This window comes from Clarias gariepinus, chromosome 18, assembly GCF_024256425.1.
Source record: "Clarias gariepinus isolate MV-2021 ecotype Netherlands chromosome 18, CGAR_prim_01v2, whole genome shotgun sequence".
Taxonomy (NCBI): Eukaryota; Metazoa; Chordata; class Actinopteri; order Siluriformes; family Clariidae; genus Clarias; species Clarias gariepinus.
In genome coordinates, this window is record NC_071117.1 from 10,306,770 (window position 1) to 10,333,992 (window position 27,223).

The following is a 27,223-nucleotide window of genomic DNA, read 5'->3' on the forward strand; positions in this document are numbered from 1 at the left end:
TACTCCTTTCTATTTCTCTTTCTTGTTTTCTTTTTCTTAGTTTTTTTCTTTCTGTTTCTTTCTCTTTTTTCTTCCTTTCTTTCTTTCTCTCTCTCTCTTTTTTACTTATTTTTCTTTATCTTTTAGTTTTTCTTTTTATTTCTTTCTTTCTTGTTTTTTTTCTCTTTCTTTCTTCTCTCTTTTCTCTATTCATCTCAATGTTTTTCCTGTTTTCTTTTTTGTCAAATACTTCCTCCTTGGTTCTTTATTTCTTTCTTTTTTTCTTTCTTTCTATCTCTTTGTTTGCTTGTTTGTTTGTTTCTTTCTCTTTCTTTGTTTTCTTCTTCCTTTATCTTACTTTTTCTATTTCTTTCTCTTCCTTTCTTTTTTACCTTTTTATTATTTCTTTCCTACTACCTTTCTCTTATTTTTTGTTCTTTCTTTCTTTTTGTCTTTTTATTTTGACTCTTAGAGGAACTCTCACGTCTTTCCACTCTGGCATTTTTGCGGAGGTGTGCGGTCCGCGCGCCGCTGACATCTGCACAGTCTCACACGCAGAGGAGGAACTCTGAAATGAATATAAACCATAGGAAACAGAACGGAGAGAGGCAGAGAAAGCGAGTAGGAAGGACAGGAAGAAGGGATAATTACAGGAAAGGGTGATTATTAGTCTGTCACTCTGCCTCCAGACAGATAAGTGAAATCAGATGGAGAGACGCTGAATGTGAAAATAACAGCGATCGAAAGAGACGAGGAGAATAAAAGAGGAAGTTGCTCGGGTGTTTTTTTGGAGAGCGGTGCAGTCGTAAACAGTCTCATTAGGCTCTCACCTCCTTCTTCTTCTTCTTCTTCTTCTTCACGAACTCTTACATGAGAATTTAGTAAGAATCAGTTTTTTTAAAACTGAGTCCAGAGACAAGAAAGGCTTCCGGGTCACGTAATGGAATCCAAATGATGCGATTCTAAGAGAGAGCGAAGTGGATGGGCGTGGCATGCTGTATCTCACCTTTTGCACGTGTCAGTCACAACCCCAACATTGTATGACATCGTCATAGTGTCATAATTAGGTTGTCCTCCAGTCATTACACAGCATCAGGACAAGTTTCGGTAGTGTTGAACGGATTGGTGAATGAATGGAAACAGTTGGGCAAATACAGCAGAATTTAAACCATTAATAACAGAATTTACAAGGATTCATGTCCAAAACTGAATAATGATTTTACAAAAAAAAAAAAAAAAATTCAGAAGTTAGTTTTGTTTTTGTTGCATATTTGATGGTTTGGTAAAGTGTAGTTCTTTAGCATTATTTGATTTGGAGGAGCCTCTAGTCTCAGCAGAAGGTTCCCTAGTGGACCAGGGGCTAGCATTCAGCACTATCATTACCATGGCCTGGGTATGAATCCCCTCACCGAAGAGGGTTAGTTGCTGAAAAGATAAAACCCGAGTGTTTCAATTATATATTTCAGTCAATGAAACCGTGAATTGTATTAACGTAATTCTAAGGTTAAAAAAACAACAGAATATTGACAGTGTCCCAGTGTCCACAATGTTGACAAATTAATGTCGCAACAAGATTTCGACAACATAAAATTCCTTCCAGGATAAAGCAGTCGTGGGCGTCAGTGAGATCAAGTATGTGATGTGGAAGAGGGTGAATAGCGCTCTCAGGAAAACCAGCATTTGGCTGTACTTTCCCAAAAAGCCGTCCAGAGAGTGAAATCGTTTTTTTCGTCAGATATTCTAGATGGTCCAGTTTGTATGGGGTTCAGTCGTTTATGACCAAACCAGAAGAGAATGTGCTGTGAGCAGAGAGGGGTCGCAGAAGAACAAACAATCCAAAGTGTTTCAAATTGGGTCAAATTTACCGTGTCTGAGATTCGACACATGTCACATTCTAGAGGACTCGAAGCTTAAACAAAAATTTTAAACAAAACTTAGAAACCATTTGTTTGCCATTTCATTTTATTCTGAACAGAATCAAAGTTTATACTCTACAGAGGAACAAAAGGGCACATGTTTTATAACAGCATTTAAAAAAAAAAACATTTTATGAATTATTTTGAAAGTCTAATTTTATGCATAGAGCAGCGTGCCCTTTGAGAGGTACTTTATCTATACAGTAAAGTTTAGATAAAAACTTATAAACTGTCATGTCTGTACATTGAAGATATTTGCGGAAAAATAATTTGTGGGGATGTAAGATAATAGAACACATCAAGATGGTTTTGGGATTTTCATCTGTCAGTTTGTCTGTTTCACGTAAAAACTACTGAAGGAATTTTAATGTGTTTTTACACACGTATATTTTGCAGAGATTAAAGTAATAGATAAATGTGCAAATTTAAAGGTTTTAACGAAAACAAACTCTTATATCATAAAAAAAAGACCAACTAAACAGTCAACAGATGGCCCTGTACATTTTTTTAATACGCAATTATGAGGGTGCGATTGAAATCTACTACTGTACATGAAACTCACATCTTCATTCCTTGAACATCATGGTAACAAGTTAAAATTTTTGTACATTACAAAATCCAGCAGATGGAGTTATACAGATTTTAGAATGTGCTTATGAGTGTGCAAATAAACTTAACGCAAACAAATTCTCGGGCACTTATTGTAATAAATAGATAAATACAACTTTTTTTATTTCCTATTTTGTATTTAAGTTCAGAAGTGTCATTAAAATGTTTGATAAATGAAATTGAAACTAATTAAACAAAGCCAAACATAAGACTAAATAATGCGCTATTCTTTATTTGAAAAGATTGTGAGTTGATCAAAGTTGGGATTAAAGCTGTGGGCGCGCCACATAAAAAATTTGGACCGTGACAGTCTCAAGAGTTTTAAGAATTATAGGAACAGATATATTCCACACAAATTTTCAGGTCTCCAGTTTAGCGAATATCCAACCTTATATCTTTTTTTTTAAAGAAATCATTCAGCAAAATGTGGTTAAGCACTTTTATTTAAAGTTTATTTAAACCATTCACACCAAATTCATTTTGTTTACACTTGATGAAATCAAGTGTTCGATTACACTTATGTTTACTAATCCTGGCTAAAAAAACAAACAAAAAAACAGTATAGAGCGTGCACTGTGCAAAGACTCCGTTCCCTCCTCATCATTGGATGCTGCTCTTTCGCGGCGCGCTCTGATTGGCCGGGCAATATCAGCAGGAAATGTGTTACGGGTTCTTACACATCAGTAGCGCTTAACAGATTCCCTGATGCTGATAGTGAAGGATAAGTGGGCGTGAATAAAAAAGAGTGTGATACAGGTCGAACAGCAAAACCTGTGTGTGTGTGTGTGTGTGTGTGTGTGTGTGTGTGGGAGAGAAATTTGCGGTTTTAGCGAGGGTGTGTACGCGCAATTCACGGTGAGATAAATCCAAATATGCAATTCACAAGCGTCCTCAGAGCGAGGGAGTAAAGCAAACAAGCCCACGTCTCCTGAACACTAATTATAATTGCTCTTGTTAGAGCTCGGAAATAGTTTCCTGTGTGTAAAAACGTCCTGTTCGTGACGAACGAGGTTTTGAAATCCTTCTCACAATTTTGTCTTTTTTTTTCTTTTCCCCTCCAACTCGTGGCCTTGGCAGCGCTTTAAGCACGGAAAATCGGAAATTGAGTCTGTCATTTCTCCGAGCCCTCTGACGAATTTGTAATCGCAGAGAAAACATGACGGTCCCTGTTTTCTAATTAACCCTCCCCGAAACCCTGAGATGTTTTTTTTTTCTTCTTTCGACTCATTAGAAGTCTGGGGTTCCTGATGTCCAAGAATAACACTCTGTACTCCACTTACCTGCAATAAAGAATCCCTTACTCTTTCTCTCACACACACACACTCACTCACTCACATTGTCATCGATTTTTTTTAAACCGAGCTCCATGCACCAGAGATCGCTGGGTCACCTCAGGTCGGAGCGATTCCCTCCTGCAAGACGAGTGATGGACAGCACCTGCCTCCCAGCTGTGCTCAGACAGAGAGAACAGTGTATTTTGTGGTGTGTTTTATAGCCAGAGCAGATGTTTTTCACTCTCTCTTTCTCTTTTTCTCTCTCTCTCTTTTTCTGTCCTCTGATAGATTAGAAGTGTAAGGATGAAGGAAGAAAAAGTTTTATTCATAACGTTGACAACGTTCATGTTCTTCATCATTCCTTTCTGTAAATACTGCTCTCCTTCACCTGTATATACTCTTCCCCCCTCCCCTCTCTCTCTCTCTCTCTCTCGCTCTCGCTCTTTCCTTCGCTCTCCTTCCACGTCTAGCATTTTTTCCACATAAAGCTGTTTTTTATAAACTCTAGCCTGGAATAGCAGTCCCTGAGGCGAGCACTGAAACACTAGCCCTCTCTCTCTCTCTCTTTTTCTCTCTCTCTCTCTCTCTCTCTCTCTGAGTGTGTGTGTGTGTGTGTGTGTGTGTAACAGTAGATTTTTCTGAATAGCTGCCAAACAGATGCAGTCTCTTGGAGTTCCACCAGAGGAGCTTTCATGCTTCTCTCTCTCCCTCTCTCCATTACAGAACAGTAGTGTCCTGATACACCAGTTTTTTCCCCCTCCGCTCTTTCGGCCTGCATCGTATCAGATGTCTCAGGGTCGTGTTTGAAACGTGCGCATGCCGACACGACACGAGTGCAGCAGATTCAGGCCGAGGATCCGCTCGGTCCGATCATACAGCTGCTGCGCGTATGGGGTTTTGTAAAAAAATAAATAAATAAATAAAATGTCCTGGATAATATCATGTATTCATCGTGTTTGACAAGTCCAGTAGAGTCTCCATCATTTTATCTGCGATTGACGCACCAGTTGAACGGCTAAGGAACTTTTAAAATGTCAATCGATTCTTCTAGATCTCCATGTCATGGTGTCATCAGTTCCAGTACCGTCCGCTCGATGTGACACAAAGCTCGATCATTTCAATTTAACCACAGCGTGCCCTTCAGCGTCTGTTCGCCATTTTGGGTTTGGACGTAAATGTGAGAACCTTTAAAACGACCCAACGTGATCCACAGGCGTCACAAACTTTTTAAAGTTCCTTATTTTTTCAGCTTTTATCCTCGACTTTGACTCATGAGTGACATTTAATTAGCATCTTGGTGCAGTCATGTGACAATCTGTCAATCTATGCACCCATGACATCATTTCCAAAAATGGTGGTGTGTCTGAGGAGCACATGTGACACGACTAGCTCATCTTTATTTTTTTTTTTAAACTTGCTTTTTGTTTTTACCCCAATTAACCTTTCTAATGATTTAATTAAATCTCATATTTTATATTTACCCTGTTCTGATACAAATTATACTGATACAAATCACTTTCACTCACTCATCGTCTAAACCAGCTTATCCTGTATTCAGGGTTGCAAGGGGTCTGCCTTTATTTGCAATCCATAAAATGGATTACAAATATATACGTATATATGTATTACAAATATAATACATATATACATAACTTATATATATATATACTCAGCAAAAAAAAGAAACGCCCCTTTTTTCAGGACTGGGTATTTCAACAATAATGTTGTAAAAATCCAAATAACTTTACAGATCTTCATTGTAAAGGGTTTAAACAATGTTTTTTCATGCGTGTTCAATTAACTATAATCAATTAATTAACATGCACCTGTGGAATGGTCGTTAAGACCTTAACAGCTAACAGAAAGTAGGCATTTAAGGTCACAGTTCTAAAAACGCAGGACACTAAAGAGACTTGTCTATCGACTGTAAAAAAACACCCAAAGAAAAATGCCCAGGGTTCCTGCTCATCTGTGTGAACGTACATTAGGCATGCTGCAGGGAGGCATGAGGACTGCTGATGTGGCTAGGGCAATAAATTGCCATGTCCGCACTGTGAGACGCCTAAGACGGCGCTACAGGGAGACAGGAAGGACAGCTGATCATCCTCGCAGTGGAAGACCACGTGTAACAACACCTGCACAGGATCGGTACATCCGAATATCACACTTGCGTGACAGGTACAGGATGGCCACAACAACTGCCCGAGTCACACCAGGAACACACAATCCCTCCATCAGTGCTCAGACTGTCCGCAATAGGCAGTCCATGAGGAGGAGATGCACTGCAGTACTTCAAGCAGCTGGTGACCACACCAGATACTGACTGGTACTTTTGATTTTGAGCCTCCCTTCATTCAGGGACACATTGTGAAACATTTTTAGTTTGTGTCTTATGGTGTTGACTCTTTTAGTGTTCATACAAATATTTACACATTAAGTTTACTGAGGGTAAAAACAGTTGAAAGTCAGAGGACGTTTATTTTTTTGCTGAGTATATATTTGTAATCCATTCTATTGTTTAATCTTGAACAAGGCTGACATTTTTTTCTGCTGCAAAAAGAATTGAAAAATAAATAAATAAATTCGCTCATTTTCTCATGATCATTACGATTCATATTTATTAAGCATTAGATTTTTTTCACTTTGTTAACAAGTTTCTCTTTCTAAAAATAAACATGTAGGGTTTTTTTACTTGTTTTGTGGCATTTCTGATAAATCTACAAAGGGGATCAAACATTAAATGTGCAACAAAAATTTGAATTAAATATTTGTTTTGTTTAAAACATTTGAGTTGTTAACGTCTGTTACACAAGCACGGAGTAAAATAGTGACCATGACGTAAAATGCTACTCGTTTGAGACAGGCGAGCAAGATACACTAATAGATTTAATTTCACATGGAGTAACTTAAAACATTTTCCGATAAAAAGTGAGAGCACTCCGAGTACAGGAGGAGTGTGTGTGTAATGGTTGGGAAAAGTGGGCAGGGCTTCCTGGTTACCATAGGAGTTGAAATCAGTCTGCTAATTGTGTGAGTGTGTGTGAGTGTATTTTTCTTTTACTAATTGGGTAATAGAGATCATGCCAAGTAAGATCAAAGGGCATAACAATACATAACAATACAGAAATTAGGTGTGATGATTATGGCGATGGTGACATCATTTCTTCCTTGACATGTAGGTGATCTGATGTCAGATTTACCTTTAACTCAAAGGTGACGTTAAGGGATACAATGGTGTTGAGGTGGGTCTCATCAGGAACTCCTTTTGAACCGTGGCTCGATTAAATTTTTTTTTAACGTTAGAAAGTTCATTAGATTCATCTATAGAATTCACTGCTTTTCATTCTTTCCCTGTACCACCTAGCTACCTCCAGCACTCCGTCGGTTTAATGTTTCACTTCCCATTTCCCAGGTATTACAAAAGTAGACCAGACGAGTAACGTAACAAATCGCCCGATTTGACGGGGACTGGTCCGCTTGAAAGCCGGTCTAAAAAGTCCAGGGATCTGATCTTTGATTCATCCCAGAAAACGACCTTAGCGTTCGGTTTAGTGCCCTGGCAATGAGAGTAAAACCAAATTCAGCATTAGTCACGGTCCAGGTCACTTGGCTCCAATCGGCCGCTACATCATACGTGCTGGAAGGCTCGATTCCGTCCACTGCGTCTCCGTAAATCTGTCTCCTCTCTTGTTCTCGGTCGCTGTATTATTTCACAAACACATGCACTCGTATCCCAGGCACATGATCACATAACTTTTAGATAAGACAAGGTGGGAAATTCCAGTGCCGCAGCAGCTGAAAAGAAAGAAAATAGCAACAGACGAGTATTTAAACAAGTATATAAAAACAAAATAGTAATAAACTCGAGACACAACTATAGGGCTGAAAAAGGACACATCGTAAAACGAAGTAGAAACCTAATGTTAAAAAAAATTAAAATACCGCAAATGTTGCGAGTCGTGTGTGAATAAGTTGTGTCATGAAGTCGGCAGAGACGTCATGCTGTTTTTTTTTTTTTTTTTTTAAACTGCATCATTTTGAGATCCTTGTAGTATAAATCTGTCTGCTGTAGTGTGTGTGTGTGTGTGTGTCGTATTTCCCGCGCTGCACGGAACACACTAAGCTATTGTGCTGCTCCTCTAACAGTCACATCCTGCCTCAGTCAAGGGGTGATCTGAGGACACACGCTTAGATACATAGACAGTCTAGTGTGTGCACATGCATGAGTCTCACTTTTCAGGAATATATACACTATCTCACACACACACACACACACACACACACACCTTTACGTCTTTGGTTTCCTCCAGTACTGATGACGATCATTTCGCGCCTGATTTTATCATCAGCAATAACGACGTGCGTGAATAAGTCTACACAAAAAAGTTTCAAGATATGATTCAAGGAAAATCCCACCTTTCATACATCACATATACTAAAAATCAATACTAAGTAAAGCTGATGAGATCCCCCCCCAAAAAAACCCTCCCAAAAATAGTAATCGATTTACTGATGTGTCGCGATTCTTCTGTGTTGAAATTCATATATCTCCAGTACACTGACGTGGTGAAATTATTTCCTAAGTTCATTTAGAATTGGTGGGGGGGGGGTTAAAAAATCGTGATACTTATAGAATCGCATTACAGATCGAACCACCACCTATTGTGATAATATCGAATCAGGGTCCCTGGTGATTCCCATCTCTACTATTTATTGAAGCAAAAACGGTTTAGACAATAAGAAAAAATAAATAAATATAGATGCAAGTAACGATGAGCGGGCCCAAGCACCCTGCGCCATTGCCCCATCAGCACACCAGGAGGTGGGGACAGTGGGCACAGTTGGGGGACACATTTAGGTCACTTGCTGTGATTTTCTTGACTTTTTGAGCATGTTAAGACCCCAATGTTAAAAGCCTCAGATGCTGGAAAAATAATAAATATGAGAAGAATAATGAGAGTGCTTTCACACACTATGATGACATAGGGCTGATGTCATAGTGCTTGGACCCCCCCCCCCCCCCACAAAAAAAAAAACTGAAGAACATTAGCACCCTTGCACGGTATGACATCTACACTATGAGACATCAACATTGAAGTACAATGATGTCATAGTCACTATGAAGACATAGTGTTAGTGTTGGGTCCTAATACGGCATTGAAAAAACAGCTCATCTATCTTTTCTTGTTCAAAAATGACGCTGCTACAAATACAATGTCATGTTATGAACCTCATGTGCGCCCTCTTGTGGTATACACATTGATACATGTGTGACCTATGGAGAAGCTATGATTATCGGTTATTAACTTTTTAATCGGTTAAATTACTAGTTAAATTGCAGTTTAACGCTTTAACATAAGTATCTCTTTTTATGTCCTTGTTTAGTTTCAGTTTAAAAGCATGTTCACTGTGGCCTCAAAGTGACACCATGTTCATTTAAACGATAATTTAACTTCACAGAGGATTTGAAAAAAAAGATCCTCTAGTGTTCGATTGGAACAAAAAAGACAGAACTTTCAGGATAAACATTGTGGAGTTCTTTTCCAATGTGTTATTTTATAATACAAACCGGATAATAATAATAAAAGAAAAGAAGAAGAAGAAGTAGAATAATGATAATTGTTTATTTAGGATTCATTGTTTATCAAGGATTCACCTTGATGCACACTGCACTGCGTAATGGACAGGAAGTTTTATTTTATTTATGTTCGAATTTAAGTTTTGTTATTTATTCGATGTTTTAAAAAAAATCTACAGAATTTAATATTTGTTATTATGATTATTATCACCTTGTTATTCAAAGTCAGTCATTCAGGACAATTTGAAATGCTTTCCCGAGGACACCCATTCGAGCCTCTTTTGTCTCATTAAAAAAAGAAAAACACGAAACAAGGAATGCAGTTATTATTGCAGGTCTTTCAAATGTTGGCTTCACACAACAATGTCAGACTGCGTACTTCATGCCAGCAATTCTATTTTATTTGCTGTTAATTGACAACGATTTCAGTTGCAGAGAAAAATGGTTATAAACTACAAGCTACGTACAAGCATGTCCAGTATTCTCAGGCAGTCCACTGTGGTGCTCAGACTGGCCTCGGCGCCGTCGCCGTGGTGCGAGACTAGAGTTAAAGGAATGTCGAGGGTTAGACAGTGTGTGCGTGTGTATATGTGTGTGTATGTGTATTTATACCAGACAAGCATCTCTAAATAAGTCAGAGAAAAGATTTTAAACAGACTTATTATGTTAACGATGATGATGTTCCTTAGTTTCTCCTAACTCTGATCAGATGTAAAGTTGTAATCAATGACTTTTGGTAAATTGAACCAAGCACACAAGCTTTGCGTACTCGTTCATCGCCGTGGCTCAGGTGCTAAACCTGGAACAGGAAACTCAGAAACAAGCCCGGGTTCTGATCAACATTCGAGGATAATTGTATTTTTGTCCAAACTCCAAATTAATAAGCAATCCATCTGACAAAGCTTCACAGAACGTCATTTAGATACCCAGTTTATGGTTCAACTGAGAGCTGTAGTGTGTGTGTATGTGTGTGTTTGTATGTGTAAGATGGGACTGAGCCCAGGGGGGTCCTCAGAGACTCTACATGGCTGTCCTATCAAAAGCCTGTCAGAATCGCTCCAAGGCACAAACCCACTTCAGCAAGCTGCTCTCACACACACACAAACACACACACTTTTTTCCCCCTCTAGCTGCCAGTCCATTTTAATTATGGATAAATGTTCTGTTGCTGGTCTGTGACGAGCATGCATAATAGTCAGAGCTCCGTGATGGAGGCTTATGTCGCATCAGAGTTCTGAAAATAGATCTTCAGTCTCCTGTGCCGAGCTTAACACTAAAACCAGGAATGACTCACGCTAATTAAAAACACTAAAAACATGGAAGGAATTACAGAGAGAGAGAGAGTGTGTGCATGCCAGTACCTTTCTTTCTCTTTCTCTCTCTCTCTCTCTCTCTCTCTCCCTCTCTCTCTTGGCTGAAACAGGCAGGCACACAGATGGGTGGCAGGCTGGGCGCGGGCCACTCACACCACACCTGCTCCCGCTCTTTCTCTTTCTGTCTCACACACACACACACACACACACACACACACACACACATGCATGCAGGTGCTCTCGCACACACAAATGATTACCCACTTAAACTGACGCTCACACACCCGCACACGTATGAGCAAAGTGCCTTAAGAAATGTTAAAATAAACACAATCATAATACAAAACACGCATTACAGAGAGGACACGCCTCCTTTATTAAGACTGACACGCATTACGGAAAGGACACGCCTCCTTTATAAGACTGACACGCATTACAGAAAGGAACCTCTGTAAAGTGCTGACACGCATTACAGAAAGGGCACCCCTCTTTTATGAGACTGACACGCACTACAGAAAGGACACACCGCCTTTATAAGTCTGACACGCATTAGAGAAAGGAAACACCTCCTTCATTAAGACTGATACACCTACAGAGAGGACACGCCTCCTTCATTAAGGCTGACACACCTACAGAGAGGACACGCCTCCTTCATTAAGGCTGACACATCTACAGAGAGGAGACGCCACTTTCATTAAGACTGATACACTTACAGAAAGGACACGCCTCCTTCATTAAGGCTGACACACCTACGGAGAGGATACGCCTCCTTCATTAAGACTGATACACCTACGGAAAGGACACGCCTCCTTCATTAAGGCTGACACACCTACAGAGAGGATACGCCTCCTTCATTAAGGCTGACACACCCACAGAGAGAACACGCCTCCTTCATTAAGGCTGACACACCTACAGAGCGCCTGACACGCCTTTTTCATTAAGGCTGACACACCTACAGAAAGGACACGCCTTCTTCATTAAGACTGATACACCTACAGAGAGGACACGCCTCCTTCATTAAGACTGATACACCTACAGAGAGGACACGCCTCCTTTATTAAGATTGATACACCTACAGAGAGGACACGCTTCCTTCATTAAGACTGACACACCTAAAGAGAGGACACGCCTCCTTCACTAAGGCTGACATACCTACAGAGAGGACACGCCTCCTTTATAAATGTTGACACTTCTACAGACAGAATAGCCTCCTTTATTGGAGCATGCTCACTTGAAGTGAGGTGTTTTTGCCCTTACACACACACACACACACACACACACACACACACACCGGGAATTATCTTTATTTATTCACTATTGTCTGTGACTTATCACTAAAGGTTCATGACAATACCCCATGATGATGATGATGTTTGTGTGTGTGTGTGTGTGTGTGTGTGTGTGTGTGTGTGAAATCTAGTACACAGTTATTCTGAACAGCTTGACACTGATAAAGACAGATGTGGGTGTAATAAAGAGTTTTTATCTGCCCCCTTTTGGTTGAAGCTTGCAACTGCACCATCTGTGAAGCTTCACTCACCTTCCAGTGTGACCAGATTCAGGATCATACACTGCATGATAAGACCTGTATCCAGACAAATATGGGTCTGGGAAATCCCCGCTAAACTTCATGTTTGCCAGATGTATGAGGCAGAGTGCTTGGAAAGGTAGCATGCAAAAGGAAATTTTGTAAAACGACCAGATACCTCATGTCTGTGGGTGTATACAGGAATCTGTAAAACTTTCCAGAAATCCTCACAGCTAGCATTGAGAGGTGATGACTGTGAGGTGTAAAGGCCTTTTGTATGTTAATGACTAGCAAAAAGAGGTGCTGTCCTTTTTATCATAGCCGGGTGGGGGGATTAGCCATGGTGTGCTTTTGTCTCTTCCACTTGATCGGTTTTAAGGAGAAGCAAGCTGCACACACTGCTCTTCTCAAAGAGGTTATCCAGCGTCTTGATGCACTTGAGCACAAGTTTGATGAGCGAAGACCGCAGGAAGAGACAAGCCATGTGCGTAAAACAGCTAAGAGGACACACAACATGGGCATTGCGGTAAGTTGACCTTTATGTTAGCTGCCAATACAGTAGTAAATTATACCTTATCAAGTTAGCCTAAGCACTTGGCCACACAACTACTTTTTGTTACTTGCATTGTTGTAGGTGTCCCGCTTATTTAACAGTTTGTCACATCTGAATTATAAAATGTTGTTAAAAAATGTATGTATTAATGCGTTTTTTATTCAACGTTACAGGAAGCTGTAAGGAGCCTTCATAATTTAAAAAACAGCCCACAAAATACGATCCACAAACTGGGTAAGAATGTTGTGTCTTTACATGCATGAACAGTGTTGGGTGTAATGCGTTACAAAGTAACAGTTAGAGTACTTGAATACATTTTTTGATGTAACAAGTAATCTAATGTGTTAGGTCCGCAATTTAAGTACTCAGTTATTTAGTTACTTTTTCAAAAATGTTATCCGTTCAGACAATTAATTTAATCCTTGAGCCAGACAGCAGTCATTTCCAATCCATTAGTGTGTGTGTGTGAAAGTCTTCCTACGAGCCCCGCCCCTGATAACCCGCCCCCTCTGTTATTCTTGCTGTAATACCCCTATCTCACCTATGCGGTTTGACTATGCGAGAAGCGAACGAAAAATAAAATCTAATCACAGTGCCAAAACTCGCAGTGAATCATGATGAACCGTACTTACGGCCACAGTGCGAAACCGCGTAGGTGAGATAGAGGTATTAGTAGTTAACAAATTATGGGCCAAACTTCGCTGAATGATGATAGTAGAATAATTATAAAGGTCTTGAAGTACTCAAACTAGTTACTTTTCTGTAATGTAATTTATTACTTTTTAAAGACAGTAATTTTGTAATGTAATTAGTTACTTTAAAAAGTAACGTCCCCCAACACTGGTGATGACATATCTGCTGGAGGAATTAAAGATGACCTTTGCAGATGTAAACCCTGAGTGTATAAAGGATAATCAGAAATTGTTATTGTAATTATTTTCATATCCCTTTATTTTTGTCTCACTAATAATTTGAATTGATTTTGTCACTTACCTGATTTTGTTACAGGACTTACTATGAGACATTGCAGAGGAAAAACTTTTTTTCTTGGCCAGGACAGTGTTAGCTAAGAGACTCCATCAAGGCAGGAGCTAAAAACCAACAAAGATAAGTAAGTGTACAAATTCATCTATGTATTAAGTTCAGTACATCTCTGAGTGTTTTTAGGGGTAAACAAATGATGTGTTTTGCAGTTGCTGGAGTCCAGGTGTAGAGTCGTTCAAACAGATGCAGAGTGAGAACTGTGACAGACTGCAATGCTGGAGCTGATGTCCGATGAGGAGGATGCCATTGTGTGCCATGCTGTCAGAATGTAATATCTAATGGGACCGAGCTAGAATGATATTTATTTTGGACATCCAACAAGCACTGGTGCATGTTTATTTTAGTATTGCTTTTAATTTAATTGTACCCATATAAATGCACATTTGTTCATTTTTTCCATATTTTTTCCCCCTTATTCTTACAGTGCTTTGTATATTTTATTACTGTTTGATTAAAATTTTATTAAACAATTCTGAATCAATTCTATTTAAAGGATGTGCAGGATGTATAGTAACGTTCCAATAGATGTCAGGGATTAGGAAGTGTTTTTTAAAAAAAAAACGACCAATCAATGTTGGGATGAAAAAACAATTGGGATGAGCAGAGTTGTGCAAAGGTGTATAGAATACAAATGGAGCTTAAGGTTTTCTTAAGAATGTCTCCTGACAAAATCCTTCAGTGGATTATTTGGTATTAATCCGGAAGTATCCTAGTTTGTATAGAGTATATAGGAGTTTCCTAGTACAAATGCACCTCTTTTCATGCATTGATAAAAAAAGACGTCTCAGTGGGTGTGACTAAATAAATAAAGATATTTGTATGTTTTTTATTACCTTGCTTTATGTTTTATACTCGAAACGAAATAGAGAATTAGTAGTACTGTAGTATCTGTAGCACAAATATTACATTCAATCATTTTGGGTGTTCAGTCAAACTCGACTCGTCAAAATCATAAACGGTGTAAAACCCGTGCCAAGTCGTTGCTCGGATCAGACGGTCCACTGTGGCGACCTCTCGACGGGAGCAGCCTTGTGTGGATCGCCTTCACACACACTATCATCTCAATGCTTTATGCATCAATTACGCGTTATGGTCATCGTTCCAGCACAATTTATTTATTTCTTACACAGCTACATATACGAGCGGACAAAAGTACGTCATTCTCCACGACCCGTCTCGTCCCATCCCGGTCGTTAACGGCTCTTGCTGCTCTTCGTGCGTGAGGTGACCGGAGGAGAAGTCGGACTCCGCTGTGGTTTTTGTGAATTTTTGTTAGATGGCATAATTTTTTTTTTTAGTTTGCTTATAGTGTTTATATTTTTTGCGAGATGTGGATGTGTGGATGTGTGTCAGCTAGTAGGAATGCATCTGTACCGCCAATGCTAAAATGGCTGCCAAACGCTAACATGGCTGCCAGGTTTCTGGAGGGAGAGAAAGAGAGAGAGAGAGAGATCATTCTTATTCACTCTCACTGTGCTTGAGGTATTTACTGTTGTTTCTTTGTGTCTCTCTCTTTCTCTCTCTCCTAATCTCTACTGCGCTGTATCAAATCATGCTGGCATGTGCCACTGTATTCTCCTGGCAGCTCTGGGTGAATGATACACACCTACACACACAAACACACACACACTTTCCTCTGGATCATCTTTATATAGTTGAAATCACGTTTTAACATAACATTAAATTTTTCTATCCCTTGCCCTTACAGAATCAGGACAATCAGACAGTTCCAGTCAACAGGCAGACTCAGACATCAAACCCCCACCGAACGGTAAGATCTCAGCGCTTATAAGGTGTTATAACACAACCATAAGTTGGTAAAAGTTGGAATACCCCTTCTAACTCCACTGATATTTCTTTCTTTCTACACCCTAAAACAATACTGAAGGCGTTTAGTCAAAATACACTCCTCCTTTAAACAGTTGATATTGAGATGTATATCTGCTACTTATGATCTGTAAATCCTTCATAACGGCTCTAATCTAAGGTGCTGGTTGTTAATTGGTGATTTCTGAGGCTGGTAACTCTTAATGAACGTCTCCTCTGAAGCAGAGATAATGTTTTGGTCTTGCTTTCCTGTGAAGGTCTTCTTGAGAGACAGTTTCATCATGGAGCTTGATGGGTTTGACAAATACACTTGACACGATACCCTTCTTGCAAGGCCTGTTCCAGAACAGCCGACCTTCATGCCTTGTTTAAGTGGTAGTGTATAAAAGTGTTTAGTGTAGCAAATCCTTCTACTTCTAAAAACACACCTTTATGTATTTCTGTGTGCTGTATATTCTCTGTGAATTCCTCACACATTAATCCCGAGCTCAGGTTACTCCTCTGTGTTGTACTTCTGTGCATGATTTTCCCAAATCCTGTCCCTTCTGCGTTCTCCAGTTTCCTCTTGCTGTCCAAAAACAAACCGGTGGATTTGGTGACTCTAAACTGGTCCTACTGTAAACCTAAACGAGTGTGTAAATGTTTGTGTGTGTGTGTGTGTGTGTGTATATGTGTGTATATGTGTGTGTATATGTGTGTGTGTGGTTTGGAGCGTGTGGAGTGCCCTGCTATTGACTGGTGTCCCGTCCAGGGTGTAATCTCAGTAGACCTGACCCTAAGAAATAAAACAGGAATGAATGAACACGAGTTGTAGTTTATCAAAAAACCACTATTCCAATTTTTTATTCCAGACGTAACTCTCTCTCTCTCTCTTTCTCTCTCTCCCTCTCCCTCTCTCTCTTGTACACATGGTACATTAACTTTGTTCTTGTTTTATCAACTGAAAGAATACATCATTTCACCTCAGACTTACTCGTAGTCAAATCGCTGACGTCTAAATACAGTATTCGACACTTACACATGAAAAAGGAGAAAATCAAATCATGGCACTAAAAATATTATATTTTAATATAAATGTTTTATATTAAAACATTATATTTGAAAACATTATATGCACTATTTGTAACTTGGGGTATTTTTTTTTCAAAATCCAAATCCGAGTTTCTTCCTCACTTTTACAATGACTACACATCATCATGCCTGCTCAAAGTATCAGAAATAAACGAAGTCATTTTTAAACTTCTTACCGTTAAATTAATTATACTACACTTAATATTAAAATTTTATTTAGATTAAAAATCATACATTGGCACGAGGGCTTGGTCGTTTAGCACCGTCACCTTGCACCTCCATGGTACGGGTTGATTCCCGGCCAGATTAAATTTCCGCCCCTGTGTGCATGGAGTTTGCATGTTCTCCCCGTGCTTGGTGGTTTTCCTCCAGGTGCTCCGGTTTCCTCCCACAGTCCAAAGACATGCAGATTAGTAATGAGTAATTATCATCTAGACGCTTTCCTTTAAATCTAAAACACTGACTTTACAGTTTGCTGTTGGAGAATGAAAATATACATCACTCATTGATGTATAACTAATCACTTGCTGGCTATCACTGGAGGTGGCGAGTCCAGTTTTTTCCTGACCGAAACATTATCGCAGTTGGAACCCCGAAATACACAGATCAGCCATAACAGTAACACCGCTACTAGTTGAACTGAATGACATTGTTATAATTATTGATTATATACCAGTAAACAGGTGACAAGATCTCTCTCAGGCACCCGAGTCTCATTTACACCCACCGGCCTGTTCGCCTGATCCCAAAGTCAAAGCTAGTGCACCACAAACTGCCAAAGAAGGTAAATAAAGTTGAAAGAAGCTGGCCATGATAGAACAGTATCAGAACATAAAAAACTACCCAGATCCCAACCCAACCAAACATCCAGACAAACAAGTCCAATCCACAGAGGCCTCATCTTGCAACTCACATCATGCAAACAAAGGGTCTCGGGGCCTGACACCACAGCGCACCCCCATACACCCAGTTAAGACATACCCCAAGGGGCCACACCTGCCCCAGTGGCACCAGTAAAACCTAAAACTTAAGTGGATGTAATGTAAATGGTTTTAAAGTTATAGCTGAACAATGTACTTTTTTTTTTTTAATAAACCTGTTCATCTGACTTTTTAATCTGGCACAAATTCCAAAGTGATATCTGAATAGATAATTAATAGAGAAAATCCCCCAGACAATATTTAAGACTGGTTTCACTCGGAACAAAACGCAGAACACACCAAACTGAATGTCCTGTATCGAACAATAAGAATACGTGTACCCTATGGTAGTCATAAACTTTATCAATCCAGTCCATTTGAGTAAATAATAATAATAATAATAATAATAATAATAATTTTTATTTATATAACGCCTTTCCAGAGCTCAAGGATGCTTTACAATGAGGAAGGAGAAAGGGAAAAAAAAGGTGTTAAATCTGCTTGTATGAAACATGACATTTTCTTAAAGTGAAGACTTTCCATTAGAAAAGATGGATGTGTGATACATTTGCACTCATTTACCTTATTATTTTTTTTTTTACAAGCCTGTGGTTATAAGAGGTCATAACATCTGCCTTTTGTTATCCACAGGGCATTTAAGCTTCCAGGACTGCTTCGTCACATCTGGGGTTTGGAACGCGGCCGAGCTCGTACGAGTTTCACAGAGTGAGTGAAAATGTGCTCGCGCTCAGAGCTTTATGTAATCACACGTGTCGTTGTGAGGATAAAATAGTTTGTGCTTTACATCCTTTAACAGCAGACTTTACATCCTTTTTCTGAGACAAAAGAGTTTTATTGAAGAAAGATTTTAGGCAGAATCCTCTCAGAATCATCAGCCCTCACTTGTTACAGTGATTAATCATGGAAACACAGATTGCAGTAGTTGAATTAATAATAAAAAGCGGGGGGGGATTGTTAAGGCTCTGAGGAACCGATCCGAAGGTCGGCGGTTCAAGATCCAGCTCCACCAGTTTGCTGCTGTTGCGCACTTGAGCAAGGCCCTTAACCCTTTCTGCTCGGGGGGGCTGGCCCTGCACTCTGACCCTAGCCTACTAACAAACAACTAGCTGGTATAAGCAAGAGATAAAGAATTTTACTGTGCAGTGATGTAGAATGAAGAATAAAGGCTTCAATAAAATTAATTAATAAATATACAGGTTTATCACAGTATCAGTATCAGAATATCATCTAGTCCTGTCCTTCTTAGTGCAGATCCCATAAACATTCTGTTATGAAACCTGTTTGTAGGAAGAAACAACAAATCCAAATATTTCCACTCACAGAGAATCCTAGTCAAAAGCCCGATTCGGACGGGACTAGTTTTACTGGGGGTCGTTAGAAAAATTTCTGTTTCACAGACGTACTTTGTGATTTTAATCTCGTCCGAATCTGCCATGTCTGTCTTTCTCTCACACGACCTCTGTAAAAATTCCAGATCAAATTACCTACTGTTTTTCAGCAAACTCGGAGGTCCTCTCAGAAATTTAATCCCATCCGAATGCGAATGTCTGTGATTGCTATGAAAACTATGAAAATCTTTATACTATAATTTATAATAGGATTATAATTAACCAAAAATTATGTTAGTATGTCTGCTTTATTTTGCTTCTAGGTGTGAATTCTTAAAATCATCTGAATAAAGTAAAACTGAAAAGTTCAAACTAGTAAAATATGTCTAGGAATAGGTTTTATAATCCAATAATGTGTGTCATTTGATAATAAATAGTAGATCAATTTATCTGGATTAAAAAATATTTATCTAACTAGATGTCGTATTTCATTGTGTACATCTGGGACACATTGTGTGGAAAAAGTTGAAAATTTAAACATTTTTCTTAACCCACAGTTGAACTCATTAACAATTAATAATCAGTTCATCATTAATCATTGATAAGATGCAAAATTTTTCTTAGTTTAAGATTTATTTAAACACACTTTCAATAAATCAAATAGTTTAAACAAACAGAAAAAAGGCAAAAATGTGATAAAAAGAAGGGGGAAAAACATCTTCTGAGTCTGTCCTCATTTAAAAACAAGGTCACAATAAATACACTGCAGATTACTAAACCTCAAGTGCACCCTCTTGTGGTGCACAAGTTAATAGACGCATGGAGAAATATTCTGCAAAACAAACATTATGGGTTTATAGTTTTGCAATCGATTGCAATAATTTCTCAACAGCAATAAATAAATTAATGATTAATCGTTATGATCCCTGCTGTGTAATGAATTTTTAAGTACAAAAATATTTTTAAAACAAATAATAAAAAGCAATCTTTGCAAAAAAATTACATATTCAATTTCCAAATCTAATTCCAATCTCATGTTTCTTTGCAAATAAATTCAGATTAATTCAGTCTTTTTATATACAGTATACGTGCAATTTTCTTCTTCCTGAAATCCACATTACATCAAATTATTGATACTTTAACATGATTTGTAATAAAATAGAGCCAATCTGTTTTGATGTTTTTTTTAAATAGGTAGTATTGATGTATTGTTTAACAACAAACGAGATCATCTTTCTGAATTTATAAGGCAGCTCGTGTACTGCTCTTTAATCTAAATAAATCGTTCACAACAGATAACAATGTGGATAACAAGCTTTACTTCTTCCATTTTTGTTACATTATTGTCCTTAAAGAGATTAAAAAAATAACCTTCCAGGAAATCAGTAACCAGTATTAACCCATATGAACTAGTTAGCTTTGTTTGCTTTCTTTTGAAAAAAAAAAAGATAATATGTTTAACAGGGACAAATCCACACCTGTTGGGAAACTTAACCATGTACAGTACGTTCAGAGGTGCCACGAGAACACTTTAGGTCTCTAAATTATCGTTCTGAAGGGGGAGTTGTCTTGTTATTTAGCCATTAATGACTTAGTTGGACACCTACGCTAGACCGACAAACCAATTTGGCCTCCAGGCAGTACTTATTATTTATTTCGTTGTAGGATCACGCAGTTGCTTTTTTTTCAGGATTTTAAACCAAGTGCAAATATAAGTACAAAACAAGAAGGTGGCGCTGACACGTGTGGGTGTGGCAGACATGAGCACAGGCTGTGACCTGGCGAAAAGCAGGATAATTGTGGTTAGGTGTGCTTGTGCAGCATTATTCCTTTTTTAAAAGATTAAAATATAGGGTGCAGCATACAACATAACATTCTCCTACTGACATAAGTTCAGTTTTTTTAAAAAAGGTTTAATAATGCTTTCTATATATATACATTTTGCGGAAACTTACTTAAAGACACGTGAAGCCACCGGATCTTTCCAAACTGTTGCTGAGGTGGCATCACAGCGTCGAGTAACACAAGAGCTAATTGCCCTCTTCTACATGCACTAGCTTACACATGACGACAGCCGTCTCACGAAATTGTGACTGACATCATTGTGAGGAGAAAGAGTACGGCCCTCTCCCGCAGAGAGCACGGCAAATCTATTTCTCCTCTCTCAGCTCTCAGGCATCGTCTGGATTCAAACTTGTAATTTCTCAGTTAAAATATGAACACTGGCCTCCTCAGAGGTGCAGCCAAGTATCATCAGGAGGTCCTCAGAGTGTGTTATGTTGCTCCCTAATGCTGCATTCGAAATAAAAATATGCTTGGCGGCTTCACGTGCATCTGAGCCTACATGTGTTAGCCCACAGTACTTTTCTGGTTACTGTTAATGATTTTTGTTCAATGTTTTATTCATGTTTAGTAGCTAGAGCTGTTGTTTACATGTTTAGATTTGTATTTAGCTAGCTAGCATCAAGAAACCAAAAAAAATCATGAAAAAAGAGGCTATGATTGCAAACATTTTAAAAAGTTGTTAGCTAGACATCTAAACCTGCTCTAAAGTTAATGAACTCGCATACTTACTAACTCTGTTAAAGTCAGTATTACAATATGTTCATGTAGATAGATATAAAGATAGATAGATAGATTTTTTTATTTATTGATCCCGAAGGCAATGTTTTTGACTTGTCAATGTCTCTGTCCTCACTTCCTCCTCAGCTCCTGTTGCATCGGCTTCAGGTCCTAACTTTTCATTGGCTGACCTGGAAAACCCCGGCTACTACAACATCAACCAAGTAGCGTTGGGCCGACGCTCACTGACCTCACCGCCGTCCACCAGGTACACACACACACACACACACACACACACACAGACATAGTGTTTTGTGAGTACTTAAAATTCAACCTCCTTCTCCCATCCCTGTCACCATGTCTTTGCTCTCGTCCTGTCCTTCTCCACCTCTCTTTCTCTCTCTCTCTCTCTCTCTCTCTCTCTCTTTGTTTGGCTGCCGCTTCAGGGCTGAGGTGGAGTTGTACGCGAGTCTTCCTCGGAGGTAGCCTATCTGTCTCTTTACTTGTATGTGTTTATGTGTGTGTGTGTGTCAGTGTTTGTTACAGAGTTTATTTTAAAGTCTTCTTTTTTTGTAAAACTCTTTTTCTATTTCTTTCTCTCTCTTTCTCTCTTTTCTTCTTCTTCTTCAAGCTCTACAAAGCGTAAGTCTATAGATGACAGTGAGATGGACAGCCCAGTGGACGATGTCTTCTACCCCACACGCTCGCCTGCTGGAACCAGTTCACAGTCCAGTGGCTGGCCCAATGATGTGGATGCAGGTACACACACACACACACACACACACACACACACACACACACACACAGGCCACCCTGTATACAAGCGCTATAGAAGATGAATGAATTAATTAATATATGAAGACACTTATATTTAAATTCTTCATAGAGAAAAAAAGCTAAATTCGTATTGGAAAACACTAAACAGAGGATTCGTATGTCATGAAATAAAACAACCAATCAGATTCCATTATGTAAATGAGTTTAAAGGAAGACAGCAGCTTTTTAAGCCCCGAGAATGTGTGATTGTGTGTGTGTGTGAGTGTGTGAAGGTGTGTGTGTGTGTGTGTGTGTGTGTGTGTGTTGAAGGAATCAGACCACACTTTTTTCGGTGAACAACACATGTTGGAGCAAAGTGGGTTTTTTGTTTATCAGGTCATGCTCAACTTATGCTTATGTTGTTTAATTAAAGGTCCCATATTTGTACTATTTCTTTAACATATTAATATAGGCCTTTTTTATCCCTTAACCTCCAAAAAACACAGCATTGATTAATAAACTTTAAAATAATAATAATAATAATAATAATTGCTTATACGGAAGTCCTGCAGTGTGTGTGCATGTGTGTACAGTATGTGTGTCAACGGAGGAGGCTTCAGACCGAATTGGGTTTTCAGGTATGTCACGTACCATCAAAGTTATCATTCATTTTAAAAAGCAGAAAACTCCACCACTACTGGAATATAAAAATGACGTTACAAAAGTTTTGAACTCAAAAACCGCTCATATTCTTATTATAAAAAAACAACAACCATAAAATCACATAACCATGTGTATCTGTGTTATTTCTTTGCCTTTTTTGTGTGACCTATTTTTAAATTTTTTGCTCAGTCATGCTTGTATAGTAGATTACATTGAAAAAAAAGTTCAGTTCCTCTTATTGACCTGGTTGCGCTGAAGAAAAGTATATTTCACTCTTTATTACACAATTCTGAGCACTATATACTGTATATATGTTTATTAAAACATAGTAGTGCAAAAAAATATCTACAAATCCTCTGGATTTAAAAAGCTATAGTTCTGTCTGTTTCAGGCAGGAGTGGGGAGGGAGGGGTACCGTCTTATACGGTGGTACCTCGGCTAATGAATTTAATCCATGCTGGAGTGGAGTTTTTAAGGTCAAAAGATCATATTGCAAAACCCCTTTTTTCCATAGGAAATAATGTAAATGCAGATAATTCGTTCCAGCCATGTCAAAATATGACCAATATAACCCATTTCCAACACTATAATCATATGTTTTGCATATAAAACAATTAAAACATTTAAAAAAGACATGTAAATAAAGTAAAATATGAAATAAATGAACATTCAACTTCACTTAACCTTAATTTATTATTCTTCTTGGCACCGGGCTACTTTAAAAATTAAACCAAAGGTGGCTTTTTTTTTTTTTTTTTTTTTTCTGCTGTCCTCGGGAAAAACATTCTTGGGACCCATGGTGCTATGTCTTTAATAAATCTTGCACAAAATGCAAAATAAACCCACTTTTCTTTTAACTGATGCAAACAAGCTTTGATCGGCTAGCAGAAGTACACACACAACCGGATATACGCGCAAGTATAAGCACACATGACTGACTCGGTCACTTGTATGAATGCAAAAGTAATTTGCATGCAGATCAAATTTCTTGCTAAATTGTAATCTGAGGTCACACCAAGGGGGGAATCTCGGCCATATAGAAAAATAGAAACAGGACAAAAAGCAGGGAATTGGTTAATCACTTTTTTTGTATATGCAGAACTGTTAGGTTTGGATTATGTGACGCTCCTGTTTCACAACTCTCCACACACAGTGTAAGCCGTTACTATAGAAACTATAAGGTATCAGAATGAAGTGATAAAATAAACAGCGTGCCCGACAGTCGTATAAAATGAATTCAATCCCCCTGACCAATCAGATTCCAGAATTCGATGACCGAGTGTCCGAGTAAAGGGTTTATCTGTGCGTGTTTCCTGTCTGAGTTCGGAGGGGTTTCTTGTTGTTACTCTTCTTAGTACTCTTCGTAGTAAGAAAATGTGTCAGAGAGAGTGTGTGTGTGTAGAGAGAGAGAAAATATTACCCTGTCTTTCTTTGTCCAGCTCTTTGTCTCTCTCTCACCGTCTCACTAACGACGTCCTTCTCCACTTGCAGTGCAGCACCACTTGGCCAGCGTTCAGGAGAGGAAGATAAAACATGAAAATGATGGCGTGCAGTTCCCATATCATGGTTAGAACACACACACACACACACACATACACACACACACCCATATATATATATATATACACCGTGTCCACACATTAACAGGTGCACCTTCGGGTGTGTGTGCCAGGAGCATGCACACACACACACACACACACACACACACACATTATATCCGCACACATTAACAGGTGCACCTTCAGGTGTTTGTGCCAGGAGCATGCACACACACACACACACACACACACACACACACACACACACACACACACACACACAGTCTGGCTCCTGATTCCAGATGGTGCCTCTGTGTGTCTACAGGAGACATCTGTTCCCGTGTGTGTGTGTGTGTTTGTTATTGTTATAATCAAACACTAGTGCTCTGTTTTCCAAAAGGTTTAGAAATATATTTAAAAAAAAAAACAATTTATGAAAGTGCACAGTGTGTATCTGTCTCTCTGTGTGTGTGTGTGTGTGTGTGTGTGTGTGTGTGTGTGTGTGTGTGACTGCAGGTTTTTGGTGAGATTATCCCTGGTTTTTCTGCTAATAGCGCGCACCCTCTGGGCCTTTTCACAATATTTGTTGCTAGAAAGGGAAAAAGATAAAAGAAAAAAAAGAAAAAAAATCAACGGCTCCCATATTCTCCTTTACACACTCCCACCTGCTCCAGACTTAACACACATTTCCACACACCCACACACACATGTCTAAAAGGCAGACTCAAACACACTTACACGCTACACACACACTACACACACACACACACACATAAACACATATGACAAACTGAAAAGTAAATTGGATTTAATAGAGAATGTCCATAACCAGGATTTGATTCCATTGTGAGTGTGTGTGTGTGTGTGTGTGTGTGTGTGTGTGTGCAGTCTGATAATCTGCCACTAAATCGCTTGTCCTCCTGTCACTTGCTCCCACATTTTCTCACCTCGCCATGCTATTTTTCACCCCCCCTCACCCTCTCCCCAACATCCACACACCCACACACCCACACATACACATATAATCAAAAAATACACACATATAATCACAAACACACACCCATGCATATAATCCATCCTTTCATCTTTCTCCCATCTATCCATCACTCTGGGCTGGGAGATGTAGTGGAGCAGCTGTTTGACACTCTGTTAGAGCGAGCAGCCTCGTATGTCCGCTCGCGTAATAGTCTAGGAGAAGCCAGGACGTGTCGCCTGTCGAATCGCTTTCTTTCATTTTTGTTTGTTGTTTTTTTTAATTCTATTTTGAGAATAAACCTAACATTATTCGACAAACACGTCTTCTTTACAGGAAGTACATCACTTCAGAGTTACAGTGTTGATAGTGTTGCTAGTGGTGTGTGTGTAGGAGTCTTCTTCTTTTATACATTATTTCCATAAAAAAAGCCATAATCTTCTTCTTCTTCCTCCTCCTCCGCCTCCTCTCCTTTTTCTTCCTTTTATTATTAATATTATTATACATAATAAAATCAAAATTTTTGGCTGACTTTGAAATGCTTTTACACTTCAAGATTAAAAATTCAAGAGTTTTATTGTCATATGCACTAGTACAGTGGAATTTTTACTTTGTTTACTTCTATCAAGAATGAACGACTATAGAAATTCAAATTTTATTTATCACATACCCAGTCATACGCAGTACGACATGCAGTGAAATGCTTATACGACCACCCGTGACCTTAAGATTATCAACAAGAACAAATTATGAAATAAAATATGAATAAAATATATAGAAAAACTTTAGCAGTAGAAATATAGATGAGAACAAAATATAAAATATTTAAAATATATATATATAAAAAACTTATAGACGGTATGGCTGTACAGATATGGAAAATATAGACACTATAAAGGGGGAACAAGCATAATTTACAATACGTAATATCTTGAACAACATATAGCATATGCAGTAAAGTGTAATATAAATATAATTAATAGTCGCTTTAAAAAGTTTAAATAAATAAGTAAGAAGCGAGAAAGAAAACTAGAGGAAACTTATTCTAATTAAAAAAAAAAAAAAAAACAATGAAATAATTTTCCACAGTATGAAGTGACCATTTTCAAGTGTTAAGTGATAATAAAGAGTCAGTGTAAATTCCCGTGTATGAATCGTCCCTGATTATCTGTTATATATTGTAGAGGTTTCAGCAGGAAAAGTGCAGAGTGCCACTTAACAGACTAAATTTATTCCTAATGATATACAGGTAGAAGCGGCAGTGGGTTTAAAGAAAAGATAAGAAAAATATTTTATTGTCCAAATATTAAGTCAAGTCAAATGTATTTGTAAAGCACATTTAACACAACTTGGTTAACCAAAGTGCTGTACAATTCTAAAATAGCTGCAGACATGGAAACAGTAAATAATAATAAAATAAAATCCAAATAAAACAATATACAATAATAAAAAGTCCGCCCTCATTGTATAAAATAAGCAAATACAACTAAAACAATAAATAAACAATAAATAAAAGGTATAAATAAACGTTAATAAAAATTAAGTCTGCAAATTTACTACAAACAACAATCTAAGGAAATATATTAATTTACTATACAAACTGAGTGCAAACAAATGTTAAATCAAATAAAAAAATTCTATAAATACATGTATATACACACCATTAAGCTAAGATAAGCTGTATGATACAAAGAAACTTTAGTCTGTTGTTTATAAACATTTTAAATGAGATCAAAATATGATAATTCATATCTTTTGTCATGAATTTTA

The 27,223-nt window shown here is 38.3% G+C and overlaps 1 protein-coding gene across 5 annotated transcripts in view; it reads left to right on the top strand.

Annotated features, from left to right (window-relative positions):
- The window catches only part of nfixa (nuclear factor I/Xa), a 103,003-nt gene that overhangs the window by 63,917 nt on the left and 11,863 nt on the right, over positions 1–27,223 (top strand). For 4 of the 5 annotated variants that reach the window (XM_053476619.1, XM_053476624.1, XM_053476622.1 and 1 more), the window contains 6 exons: positions 15,503–15,565; positions 18,264–18,338; positions 21,671–21,791; positions 21,970–22,005; positions 22,155–22,282; positions 24,434–24,508. In XM_053476619.1, the coding sequence (XP_053332594.1) occupies positions 15,503–15,565; positions 18,264–18,338; positions 21,671–21,791; positions 21,970–22,005; positions 22,155–22,282; positions 24,434–24,508 (498 nt within the window). The remainder of the gene's footprint in view (positions 1–15,502; positions 15,566–18,263; positions 18,339–21,670; positions 21,792–21,969; positions 22,006–22,154; positions 22,283–24,433; positions 24,509–27,223) is intronic. The other variant, XM_053476621.1, reaches the window with a different exon arrangement.